The sequence below is a fragment of the Zalophus californianus genome, chromosome 13 (genome assembly GCF_009762305.2).
Source record: "Zalophus californianus isolate mZalCal1 chromosome 13, mZalCal1.pri.v2, whole genome shotgun sequence".
Classification (NCBI taxonomy): domain Eukaryota; kingdom Metazoa; phylum Chordata; class Mammalia; order Carnivora; family Otariidae; genus Zalophus; species Zalophus californianus.
Window position 1 is genome coordinate 89581795 of NC_045607.1, and position 13725 is coordinate 89595519.

Below are 13725 nucleotides of genomic sequence, written 5' to 3' on the forward strand. Positions count from 1 at the left end.
GGATTTATTTTCTCTGCTAGCAAGAAATCCAGAGATGAGTTGCTGCCGGCCTTCATTTGGTCTTTCCTTCATGGTCTCGGGTAGCTTCTGAGCTGCAAGCATTACTTCTGCACTTGAGTAGGGAAGAAAGGAGGAAACAGGGCATATTTGGTTTTTTGATCAAGAAAGCAAAGGTTTCTAAGAAGCATTCCCACCTCCTACCTGCTCTGCTATCTTCCACTCACATCTGATTGGCCATAATTATGTCTCATTAGCTACCTTGGGATTTTCCTAGCCTTTATGGTAGAAGTGGGCAAGAGAGAATGGGGATGGAAACAGATGTGGCATTAACCAACCAGCAGTGTCTACCACATAGGTGGCACATAAGGTCTTTTGCTGAATATTTCTGGCAGCATTTCTTGGTTCACTCAGCCCTTAGGGTTTCCATAATTTTACCACAGCCTCTCTATGTTAAATGCCAAAAGTTCTGTTTATTAAGTAATTAAGTCTAAATCCTGGTAGCATTTTCAAAAAGTAATACACATAAATGGAAAGAAAAATATTTTATTTTTATTCTTAAAATATTTTTTGCTAATAGGATGTTTGTGCCTACTGGACACTGTACAGTTTCAATGTAGTTGCAATCTAATGTTGCAGCTGTGAACTACCTGGAGCTAATAATTTACATTGTGTCCATCACATACTATATATCGCTGTATTTCTCTTGAAGATTGTCTCAGGGATACCCTGCACGTAGACCTAGGAACTGCAGTCTGACACTTTACCAGACTACCTGCAGATTCTTGAGAGTTAGCCATTGTCTCCTATTGTTCTCTTTACCTGCAATATCCCATATTTCTATAGGGAGGGTCTATATATATTGGTTTTTCAAGCTTAAATGAAATCTCATTTTATGAACTAGGCAGAATACCATTCCCTCCTGTGCCTCATTATATTTTGCATATAACATCTTTCTTATTGATAATGCTTTATTGAACTTAGCAGCCTACAGGTCTTATTTTCTGCTAGCTTCATGGTAAGAATGTAGGATATATCTATCTCTTTACACCAAGCGAGTTCAGTTTAGTGAGAGGCACATAGTTAACAAATGTGAATGAATCAATATGTTTTTAAGCCAATGACCTTTGCAGAGGTCATTGTAGAATCTCATTACTACATGTCTCATGAATTTGATATCGTATTGTGTTCTATATGTGCGTTAGTAATTGGGACCCTTTTCAAACTGTTCTGTTCCTCTCCCAAATTTAGATATGCTCCTATATTAAGAATAATTGCTGTATAACTATACAAACCTCTCTGATGTTTGGGTCAGAAAAAACTCAGAAAAATTGAGGGCACCCATCTAAATCTAATTCAGTAATAAAATTCTCCTTAGCCTCAAGGAGGGGAAGCTAAGGTGTCTCATGTCAAAATCTCAGGAAACATTAAATATGTAACTGTTAATGTTGACTTAGTATTACCCACATGTATACCAGTATTTTTCCCCATCATGTCTTTTTTAACACCTCACACCTTCCACTTGAGACCATTTTCTGTCTGCAGTACATTCTTCAGAATTTTCTTTAGTGAAGTTTTTTATGATGATAAACTCAATTTGGGGGGGAGGGGTGGGGTCTGAAAATGTATTTTGCCCTTGTAATTTAATTATGGCTTAACTTTTTTATACAATTTTGGATGGACAGTTATTGTTACCATCCAGTTTCACTGTTGCTCTTGGGAACTCTGGTCCAGTTGTATATCCTTTTCAGGAGATTGGATTTTTTTCTCTTTAGCTACTTTTAAGACTTTTTCTTTGTCATTGGGGTGGTTTCAACTGTGATTTGGAAGGTGAAGAATTTTCTAATTTTTTTTCCTTTTTTTTAAATCTTGTTTGAGATTCAGGCTTGCTGGATCTGAGGATTCATATTGTCCAGCTCTTCTGGAAAATATTCAACCATTATCTCTCTGAATATTGCCTCTTGTTTAATCTCTTTTTCTGGAAATCTAATCAGACTTACATTGTACTTTTTACAGGTTCCTTAACCTGCCTTTTAACGTTTTTCATTTTTTTGATTCTCTGGACTGTATTCTAGAAAGTTTTTCCCTGTTTTCTGGTACACTAATTCTTTCTTCATTTATGTTAATAGTCTACTTAATCTGTCCATTTTTAATTACTGTATTTTTTATTTCCAGAGGGTTTACTTAGCTCTTCTCTAATCTGTATGCATCCTGCTCCTAGTTTCAATATTCTTTTATTGCTTAGGTATTAAAAAATGGCTTTTATATTCTTTGTTAGTCTCAGTATCTGAAACCTTTCTTTCTGAGTTTGGGTTCTCATGAATTTGTTTATATATTTTAGGATTTTTTACTGAGAGCTGCTTAATTTCCTTCAAACTTATTTGTTTGAATGCTTTGTGACCTAAATTGAATTTGAGTTCTTCCAAAGAGGGTTTGTGTGTGTTTATGGCAAGTTACGTGAGAGTACTACATCAGTCTGGACTGTTTGCATTATATTCTCTGTAATTTTTTTTGAATCCTACAAGTTGTACAAATTACAAATTAGAGTGAGGACTGACTTGTGGTTGCAGATTCTCAGGGGAGATTCTTTATTTTCCATTCTTGGACAAAACAAAGTATCCTTTGCTATTTCTTTACCTTCCACATGGTAGAGTTTATTTCTCATTCTTCCTTACACCATGAATGTAGCCTTCTGTGCCCCACCCATTATGTGGTATCTTCTCTTAGATACCCTGCCTTGGCCAAGCTCTGAGCTTGATCTCCTGTCCCTCACGTGCTGGGAGTCATCAGAAATAGAAGTCAGGGGCTCCAGGGTTTGGCAGAAAAATTCAGGGCAGAAGCCCTTTGTACACTCACTTACCTCCCAGAATTTTTAGTTGTTTTGAGGTGTCTAAGTCTTCTATTCAGCATTTTATTTTTAGAGAAAAAGAATGTGCACTCGAGCAGGAGGGAAGGGTAGAGGGAGAGGGGGAGAGAAAATCCAAAGGAGGCTCCATGGCCAGTGTGGAGCCAGATGCAGGGCTTGATCTCACAACCCTGAGATCATGACCTGAGCCAAGATCAAGAGTCAGATGCTTAACCAACTGAGCCACCCAAGCGCCCCAGTATTCTATTCAGCATTTTCGTTGTTTCAGTGTGGAGAGTCATTTCAGGTGTCTAATTGCTCTCCTGCGAGAAATAGAAATTTGCTCCTTAAGTCTTTATCATTCTCACTGGATAGCCTTTAAAGACTTGCATGTATTTTTCTGTAAAGACAGATTTGCATCCTGCAAGAACAGAGTGATATGAATTTTGATTGTTATTTCTGGCCCTTTTATCTGTTTATTATTATTTTTTTAAGATTTTTTATTTTTTATTAGAGAGAGCACACAAGCAGGGGGAGCGGCAGGTAGAGGCAGAGGGAGAAGCAGGCTCCCCGCTCAGCAGGGAGCCCGACGTGGGGCTCCATCCCAGGACCCTGAGATCGTGACCTGGGCCGAAGGCAGCCGCTTAACCAACTGAGCCACCCAGCCGCCTGTTTGTTATTTTTTTATCCATACTTAAGTTGCCCTGCCCAGTAGCTACCAGCCACATGTGGCTATTTTTATTAAACTAATTGAAATTAAAAAAAAAATTATTTCTTTAGTTGCGTGGTCACATTTACACGTTCATTAGCCACATGTAGCTAGGGGCTGCCTCTTAGACCAAGCAAGGAGGAACATTTCCGTCATTGCAGGAAGTGCTTCTCACTGCTTCTGTTCAGCACTGTATGGAGTTCTTCAGATTGTTCTGTCTTTTCGCAGGCTCTTGGAATGCCATTTCTCCCTTGGGTTACCTACTGACTCTCTCTGAATTCTGCCAGTTTGCTTTAGGCTGTAAACCTGCTTACTGCAGGAGACTTGTAGGAGGACAGTATATCGGAAGCAGGGATGAGCTTCCTTGTTTCCTTCAGGCTGCATTGGCTGAGTTTCACTGGCCGTGGTGCCTCAGGAGCCCTTACGTGATGCCTCGGCTTCTCTTCTCTCTCACTCCCGATACCATGCTGGACTCAGACGCCTTCTCTGTCTTCCTGTAGGACGTGAAACCCCAACGGCCTTGTCATTGCTGGGTCTCACCTCATCCTCTGTCCCTGTATTTCCAAGCTTTCTCCCCTCCCTGCTTCCAACCCTTTCCTCAGCCCAGGTACTAACCAGTCTCATTTTAGGTTTTCTCTTTTGTTTTGGCTTCTGGACCTTTTTCTTTCTTGTAAGTTCAGCTCTGTAACAAAACATCTGTGGGTTACTTTTTAATATTTTTCTCAATATGCAGATTATATCAAAATCTACGTTCATTGTAGGTTGTTACCACCTAGATAAATTTCCTGTAATCCTGACACGTGAAGATTAGGTTTACCACCATTGATATTTTATTATAGATCTCTGCAACTAGATTTTAATATGTGCGTAATGCTTGGAAAGTGGGTATGCATATTATGTGCACATGTATGTATGTTTCACATGGGGTACTAGGTACACTGTTTATAACCTCTCCTTTTCAGTGAACATCCTTTTATGATAGTGAATGCCCATATTTTTTTTCTTGCACATGGAATTGCTTTCATTTTGTAAACTTCAGTTTGATTTTGTGTTTCTTGGTTTGTTTTTATTTTTGTTACTTTTAAAAAATTTGAGAGAGAGGGAAAGAGTGTGCGCATGCGTGAGAGAGAGCATGAGAGGTGAGGAGAGGCAGATGGGGAGGGAAAGCAGACTCTCTGCTGAGCAGGAAGCCTGATGCGGGCTCCATCCCAGGACCCTGAGATCATGACCTGAGCCAAAGGCAGACATTTCACCGACTGAGCCACCCAGGTGCCCCCTTGGTTTGTTTTTAAATTTCTCTCCTGGACAGGTGTATAGTAAAAAGATAGGATGTTTCTTATGTATATTCCCATTTTTCATCTACAAGAATAGCATGGTTATTCATTGTGGTGGGGGTTGCTAATGTGAGGATTCAAACATAGGCAGAAGGGAGTCCCTCTCTGTTCACCAAACCTGTCTTCTGTAGACTAAAATCTATATACCTCCCCTTTGGTAGCAGATCTTCTGTGTTTTATAGCCAAAATGTATTAATACTGCAAATGAAAAGAATTTTAAAGAAAGTGATAACGATAGCTGGTTTGGAATTGCTGACAGAAAATACTCTGCAGTAGGGAAACTTGGGTTTTACTACACAGTGAAATTATGGGATTGAAAGAACAATTATTAGTTAAAAGATGATATAAATGCCTGGAGTACTCAAGCTGGAGTTTTACCTACGTAATCCTGATAGAAGTTTAGCTTCAATTTATTTTAACTTGGATCCCTGGAGTATTGCCATTAGAGCATGAAGATAGTAGTACGACATTATTTTACATCTTATTTCTACTTTGCAAACTACTTTGACGTTTAGTTTTGAATCATTGAAGGGAAGCATTATCCCCATTTTACAGAAACCGAATTGACCAAAGCCAAAGACTTTTAAAACAATTATAGTTACTCAGGCTGATAGTGGCCCAAAATGGCTCTTACTTCTTTTAAATGTTTTGGCAGGTGAGTTTGTTCTGCTTCAATCAAGGCTAATGGCCTTACTCATTTTATGTGACCTTAAATGAATAGGATTCATCTCATTATTTGAAGCAGACATGTCTTTCTATTCATTTCAACTTGAAAAAGTATAGATTATAAAAAAAAATACTAAGTGTTTCTGAAGGAATCATTTGTTTTTAACTCTTCTCACAATTTCTTAACAGATATTTGGAACAAAACAGGAGCTGTTAAATTGGTCAAATGGTCTCCTGACAATAGTGTTGTAATAGTGACCTGGGAAAATGGAGGCCTTTCTTTATGGAGTGTGTTTGGAGCCCAGCTGATTTGTACGCTTGGAGGAGATTTTGCGTGAGTGAATAAAGACAAGTTTTAGATAAAATAACTCCATTTATCTCTGAGAAAATACACATATACAGAAATTTTATGTCATACAGCTACCCTTCTGCCTTATTTGATGCTTAACCCCAAAACAATTTGTGAGGTTCAGAATTATTTTGTTCAGAATTTGCTGATTCTCTAAACATCCATCCTTTTAAAACTCAGTGTTTATTCGGTAAAATGCATTTGTTTGTTGAACCCCTTAAGTACATATGATAGCATGTAAATCAGATAGTTTTGCCTTCAAGTAGCTTATGATCTAATAAGAACAATAAGCCATGTACATAAGTAACTAGTAGGAAATGGAAAATTACATTATCTTGTTGGGTTGATATCTCTGCCACTCCTTATGCTACTCTGAACCTCAGTCCTGACAAAATGAATACTCCTTTCCAAACTGCATGACCCTGTCAGGAAGTTACTCAGGACCTGAAAGATTATGTCTCGGTGATCTACCTAGGTATATCAGCCAGCAGTCTCCTATTTCATGCATTAGTATGTGTTTCTGTTTTAAAGGAACAGAATCAATTTGAGTTTTTAAAAAACTAAAGCCAAATATTACATGTAATAGAAGACTTTTTTAAATCGAGTTTCTATTCTGTTACAGTTATAGGTCTGATGGGACCAAAAAAGATCCCCTTAAGATCAGCTCTATGGTAAGTACTTTCTGTAAAATATTGGTATGGTGTGGGGCGCCTGGGTGGCTCAGTTGGTTAAGTGTCCAACTCTTGATCTCAGCTCAGGTCTCAATCTTAGGGCCTGTGAGTTCAGGCCCAGCATTGGAGTCCATGCTGGGTGTGTGGACCCTACTTAAAAAAAAAAAAAAAAAAAAGTGTGTGTGTGTGTGTGTATATATCATATATACACATGTGTATACGTATATATAATGTATATAGTGTGAAAAACTGATTTTTCTTTTGCCCTTTTTTTCCTCTTCTTGGCCTGATAAAATTACAAAGCTGTTTTAATCTCAGCACATTCTTCTTACACAGTTCTTGCTTTGATAAAAGTATTTTTAAAAATGAGACTGCCCAATTTTCAGTACTTGCTTGCTTTTGGTTTTGCTTGTATGTGTCTAACACGCCCCTGCCATCTTTGTAAACATAGTGAATATTCAAATCAGGCCTTTGTTTTTCCCAGGCATACCTCAATTCCTTATGTGACTCACTAGCACCCACTTCTCATGGCCTCTTCTTTTAACATGAAGTGAACTGCTCATTGGGTGTTTTTCCTGGAGGATTTGGACACTATTTGAGCATATTTTTAAAACTTTCCATAGATATCTGTCAAGGGAATTAAAGTCACTGTTGTAACAGTATTTTTATTTATTACATATTTTTAAGAGTTTCTGTAGAAAACAGTGAGTTGTAACCCGTGTCTTTACATAAGAACATTTTCTTCCTGTAGCCCTTTTGTGCACCATCTTTGTGAGATTAGTGGCTGTGATGCTTACTCATTTACCTTCTTCCTTGCTCCACAGAGGAAGGCATTTTCTGATCTTGGGTTTCTTGAAGAATTAAAACCACCATGACTGTCTTGAGTAGTGGTTCCTAGTTTTTCACCACCAAGGAGCCCATTTGCTGTCTAGCTCCACCTCCATATTTTAAAATAAGTTTTTGAACAAATGATTTCTATAACTGCCTCTCAGTGCTTCTGAATGGCATGTAAGAACCAGTGTTATTAGCCTCACTAAGTTGATATTTTAATCACAAACTAAGAATCTAAGCATTTTAGTTAACTGTTCAACTTTTATTGTGGGAGAGCCAAACTTCTATGAAGCTTTTGAAATTTAGCAACGATTTACTTTCCCTCTACTAGTTTCTTGACCTTGTAGATTGGGACCTTAAAACAAAAACAAAAAACTAAAAAGCTATCATGGAATGTAGTTACAGAATATTAAAATTGGCCCTGGAGAGTTTACTTGAACCTTCTCATTTTGTAAAGGAAGAAACGTATACCCTGAGAAAACCAAGTAAATTAACCAAGGTACTACAATAGGATGGCAGCTTGGCTGGAATGAAAACCTTAGTCTCGTAGCTTCCATTTGAATGTTCTTTGCTCTGTACAAGACTGCATCTGTTTTGGGTGCAGCTTTGTCGCGTTTCATCTGGGTCACATGGGTCTTCCTCTGCAAGAAATTTCTTTGTATTTGAGAGGCAGTTAAATTAATGGAGAAGTTATACAGAGCAGTCGGCATTTCTTAGGATTTGGGGTGAAGATTGGTATGTAGTGTGTTCACTCTTCCAGGCGGAGAGCGGTGATGGTGGTTTCCACTGGAGAGGGCTACAGATTCACTTAGTTTCTCCAGGCTTTAGAAGTCATTGGTAATGCTGTTGTTGGTTGTTTCAGGATTTGAATACTTGAAGCTAGGAAAGGATAACAAACTTCATTGACCTGATTTTTCTTCCCCTTCTCTCCAAGAGCTGGGGTGCAGAAGGCTATCACCTATGGGTAGTCAGCGGATTTGGTGCTCACAACACTGGAATTGAGTCTGACTCCAAGAGTATAGTTAAACAGCCAGGCATTCTGTTGTTTCAGTTTATCAAGAGTGTACTCACTGTAAACCCCTGTATGGTAAGTGTTTTAAATTACAACTGTTTATTTTAGGTGGCCTTCATAGTAGATTATCAGATTCTTCTCCTAAAATTGGTGGATTATCTTCTTTTGTATATTTTTTGTGATTCTTGTGTTTCTTTTTAATAATTTACACCAAAATTTTACTTCTCAGCAGCTTTTGTTTTTTGTTGTTTTTTTTTTAATAGGATCACAAGCAATTTGAGGGAAAGCGACGTTTACAGATTTACTTGAATAACTTAATTTAGTCCCTTTTTAAATAGAATTTCCCAAAGTGTGTTCCACAAGGCACTACTTAGAAGAATCAGTAGCATATACACAGAACAAGAAAAAGTTCTGTTGTCATGTAAAAGTTCTATTTCGTCAAATGAAATAAAGCTGCAGATTTCTTTATTATAGGACTCTGGGGTCTTTAATATGCTAATGTGCATCATAAAAATCCAGGAATTGGTATACGAAAAACACTGTTCCCAACCTTATTTAACTATGAATTTTTAAGGAATGCTTTGAAGAAAATAGTAGAAACCTGCTTTGGGAAACACTGCCCCAGATTGTAATATAAACTCCTCATGTTTTATCAATCTGAAAGAACATATTAATATCCTATATTGTTAATATATAATAATGGGGTGTGTTACATGTTAGAAGCGTATGCCTTAGTATCTGCCACCATTGGGCTTTTAAATATTCGGAACCAGTTTCTAATTAACATTTATAGTTACAATACACTGAGAAAGAATATGACAGTAGCCTGGATCTGAGACTTCTTGACTGTAGTTGAAGAATAAGGATCCCCAGAAAAACAAGAGTAGAGTAATTCTTTCTCCCCTCCCCCATCCCAAATTATAATTTGAAGGCAAATTTTATGATTTTTATGTCAAGACCACATTTGGACTACCATGGAAAGATGAGGGGCTGAGGTGCTCTTCTGTTTGATGGAATAGTCAGTGAATAATATGCCCACAGTTGAGAATACTGGCCTTCTAACTGAGAGCCAGGTCATCATCACCAAGAGGAGAAATTGTCCTATTAATCTAAATACCCTCAGAGCCTGGCACAGTCCTTGGCACCCAACCAAGCATTTACCCAAGTGAGTACTGAATTGTTCTGAACCAGGGCCACAGACTGGGGCTACTCTTCCTCCTCCCTGTGGTTTAAAAGATCCTTAGCATCCAGTACCCCCGTCCGCAGTCGTCCCCTCCTGCCATGTGGCGGGCACGCGGTGAACACACACACACACACACACACTGTTTGACCAGATATGTCTTCTTGCCACCATTTGTGAGGTATTTTATGTGAAACTCATTTGTAAACTGTAGATAATGAGTAGTTCAGTTTTCAGATGGAAAATCTCTCATAGCATTGCCATTTTGGAGTAATAATGAAAAGATACTCTTGTAGTTGTTGTAAACTGGGTCACATTTTGGCATCTGTGATAAAATAGGCTTTAACAAAAATTTGGTTTGCCCTGGGAAGTAATCATTAAACTGTTGCCTCTTCCCTCTAAATATAACAGTGCATGAGATCATTATGTAGTCTTGTTGTCTGTGAGTAAAAGTGACATTGACTTACATGGTGCATTTCCTATGATAAAACTAAATCAAGGTATTACTGGTTTTCCATTACCTGATAATCAGGTTGTTTTATTTGCTTTCCTCCTTTGCCCTCTGCTTCCTTTCTCCCTCATCTAGAGTAACCAGGAGCAAGTGCTACTTCAGGGGGAGGATCGATTGTACTTGAACTGTGGCGAGGCCTCACAAATCCAGAGTGCCAGGAGTTCCTCAGCACGCTCTGAGCATAAGGCTGGTGGGGGCAAGAGCCCCTTTGCAGACAGCGGTTTGGAGTCTCAGGGTTTAAGCACTTTGCTTGGACATCGGCACTGGCATGTGGTACAGGTAAGTCTTCAGTGACTGTTGACCGTTGACTTAGTCCTGGGGAGATAGCACCTGGAGCGGAGGTTTACATATTTCTTCTGTTGCTTTAGAAAACTGAGAAACTTTTTAACCTTTTTGACTGTCACCTCTCTCTTCTGCTTTTCTGTCTTCTTGTCTTCTTCCTTTCTTGCCACTGATGTAGCACGGATCCCCACCTGCTTTAAGCCCACGAGTCCAAAAACTGCAAGTTTATGCTTTGCCCTCTCAATGAGCACAACTTTATACTACTTCCGTTCCCCTCACCCCCCTTTTTGGTATAAATTTAGCTCTGTGGATTTGCATAGGCAGAGTGTAGTGATTTCATGGAAAGTGACAGTGTCAATTAGGACCCTGGGCAGCTGACCTTGTAGTCCTAATGGGTACATGTTGAGGTTAACTGCCTGACTTTAAACCCAAATTGCAGACTTGCGGTCACACTCTAGAACCTTATTATTAATAATTTTACTATTACATAAATCTTATTCCAAATCACTCATTCTGGTATAACTTTTAAATTCGTTTCTTTTAATAATTCTGATAAATTGGCATTTAATGTGGAAATCAATTCTGAATTTTGATACCAAATAAAATTAATTTGGGTAAATCAGTAAATTGGTTTCTTGAAAGAAACTTTCATACACAGTTGTAGAAGTCCTGAGTGTCTTCCTTACCCCACTGATACCAAAGTGTCTTAGGTACATCAGAGCCTTCTCTTGCATTGGTTTCTTTTCATTGGGTTCTGTTTCCACAATTCTTGAGCCCCCTTCTCCATTCTGTGCTGTTACTTTATTAGCTTGTTCAGCTCCCATGTTATTTTCAGTTGACTTTGAGTGGAGATGATGAGAGACATGAATGGTCAGTATATGAAACGTTGAAGGAGGAGTGTCTCCTGCACTGACATGTGGTGTACACGCAAAGAAAATGTATCTAACTGACATTAATAAGCTCATAAACTCAGTGTGCATACCATTTGATAAGTAGTAACAGTTATGAAATAAAACTGCATCGGCTGCCTCCTTGACTAAAATTTTCCACTGCTCCCTTCTCTCCTATAGCCATTCCTCTGCTATTTTCATTTCCCCATACTTTGAACTATTCACTCTACACTGACCTAGCATCAATGCCAGTTCTGCCTAGCCAGGTCTGTGTTGCCAGAGAGCCAAGTAGAGCAGAGGATCAAAGAAGGTAGGTCTGGAACTCAAAAATCCGTCAGGCAATAACAAAAATCTAATTTCCTTCCAGCTCAAAAATTCCATGATTCTGTGATTCTTAGCCACCTCTGAAGTATCCCTTATTAGTAGCGTATCACACTGATTTTAGCACTTTAGACAAAGTAGATACGAGCACAATTCTTTTGTGATTTTGTTCTTTAGATATGGAAACTATTCAGAAAGATGAACTTGTTTGACTCTAGCTTTACCAATTTTTATGTTTTTATTTTTTATTTTTTACTTAAAACTCATAAAAACCCTGTCAGAGCTGTAGTCCCAAAACAATTAAGTTATAATAGACTCATAGAATTTTTGGAGCTGGAAGGACCGTAGAGATCATGTAGTCCAACTGGATTTGTTACATTGAGGAAACAGGCTCAGAGAAGTTAGGTGACTGCCCAAGGTCACATAGCAGAGCAGTGGCCTGCTTAAGTAATGTCAGACTTATCCTTACCATAAGTAAAGTAACAGTCTAACCTGTTGTAAGACCTGTAGGTATTAAATGTTGAATCATGTAATGTACTGTTGACCTTGAGCTAAGACCTAGAATGTGCCTATTGAAATAGGCAGCGTTTCATTACAATTTGCCCTATACTTTGCTGGCAGTCCAGTCAAATGCATCAATGCAGCATCATGGGAGTGTTTTGGTTTGGTGGTTTACAGTGTCCATATAATGCTAATGCTTTACCTTCTGGGCTTTTTAACTATTAGTAATGATTCCCTGAAGAAACATGGGTGCCTGTTTAATTTCTCCTTCAGCATATGCTCTTGTCTGGGATAAATGCCCACATCTTCCATCAAAGCGACTTGGTTTATACGATTTATATTTTGTATTCTTACGCAGCTTAGAGTTCATCAGATGAGCTCCAACTAATTCTGCTTCTCTCTTCCTCATCTGGACAACTGGATTTTTCGTTTGTTTGTTTAGACCTTCTACCTTTCACTTGTTAGTTTCCTGATCAGAAGATTCTATGTTAAATATGTTTTTTTTTTCTTTAACTTAAAACACAAACATACTCGTCAGCAGCAGGGTTGGTAGCTCCTGGTAGAAATGGTGCTGTGTGTGTGTGAGTGTGAGTGTGTGTGTGTGTGTGTGTGTGTGTAAATTTACTTTTCCTACCTACAGATTTTGAAAACTTTGAGAGTAGTTTGTTGACAAATGAAGCACAAATAATGTGAAATTAAAACAAGGCCTTCATGGTTTTAGGGTGTATTCCTTTTTGGACTGCCGTTTATTTTAGCACTCAGTACTTTGTATGATATAAACATTTATTTCTGAAAGGTGCATGAATTATTATCATCCACTGTTCTGAAATGTTGGTTTTATAGTTAACCTGGCTATTTGGAAAAAATAAGCTTCACAAAATATGCTAGGGATGTCAACAGGGGATTTTAAATGCTCTTTCATTTATAAATGATTTGCAGTCCTTCTGAGGGGTCTCATGTATCAGGTGTGGTATTCAGCACAGATCAGATGTTGCTAGGAGGATGGCTCTCAGTCTTACCTGTGACAGACAAAAGCGGTCTAGGTGGGAGACAGGGTTTTAGCAAAATGACTTTAAGGGGCAGGGGGACAGGGGAGGGAAATTGAGGTTTTTTGAAAGACTGAGGAATCCTAAGATGTTAAGAATGAAGATTCTGTACTTTAGCACTCAGGCTCCCAGTGGTGTGGCGTAGCGTGGCATGGTGTGACTTTTATGCCCTGAGTATGCAGTCCTGGCCTGACTTCTTCATGATTCATTAGCTTCCGCTTGCCTTACTTCTGCCGTTTCCTGTTCTCAATGTTAGGGGTAGAGCTCAAAGCTCTGGTGACACATAGATCAATAAATGTGACCTAGAGAAAATGAAAGTTTTGTTTTCACTTTTCATAGCATCTTCAGACACACAACTGCATCAGAAGTGTAAAGCTTCACTTTAAACTTGAGCTTTGAAAAAAAACAATTTGTAGTTTGTGGCACCTCCTACATTTTTAGAGGTTAAAAGAATAAAGTTTTTTTCTCCTACAGATACTCATTAGAGTGTGGACCATATGATAAAATTTTACCTCAGTGCCCATGGTTAGAAACCCTTCAAGTTGGAATCCATGTTGGCAATGAGATCCCAGCTCACACT

General features: G+C 38.5%; 1 protein-coding gene across 4 annotated transcripts in view; it reads left to right on the top strand.

Moving 5' to 3' along the window:
- The window catches only part of RIC1 (RIC1 homolog, RAB6A GEF complex partner 1), a 168277-nt gene that overhangs the window by 123049 nt on the left and 31503 nt on the right, over window positions 1-13725 (top strand). For all 4 annotated transcript variants that reach the window (XM_027615552.2, XM_027615551.2, XM_027615550.2 and 1 more), the window contains 4 exons: window positions 5741-5885; window positions 6523-6571; window positions 8337-8489; window positions 10181-10384. In XM_027615552.2, the coding sequence (XP_027471353.2) occupies window positions 5741-5885; window positions 6523-6571; window positions 8337-8489; window positions 10181-10384 (551 nt within the window). The remainder of the gene's footprint in view (window positions 1-5740; window positions 5886-6522; window positions 6572-8336; window positions 8490-10180; window positions 10385-13725) is intronic.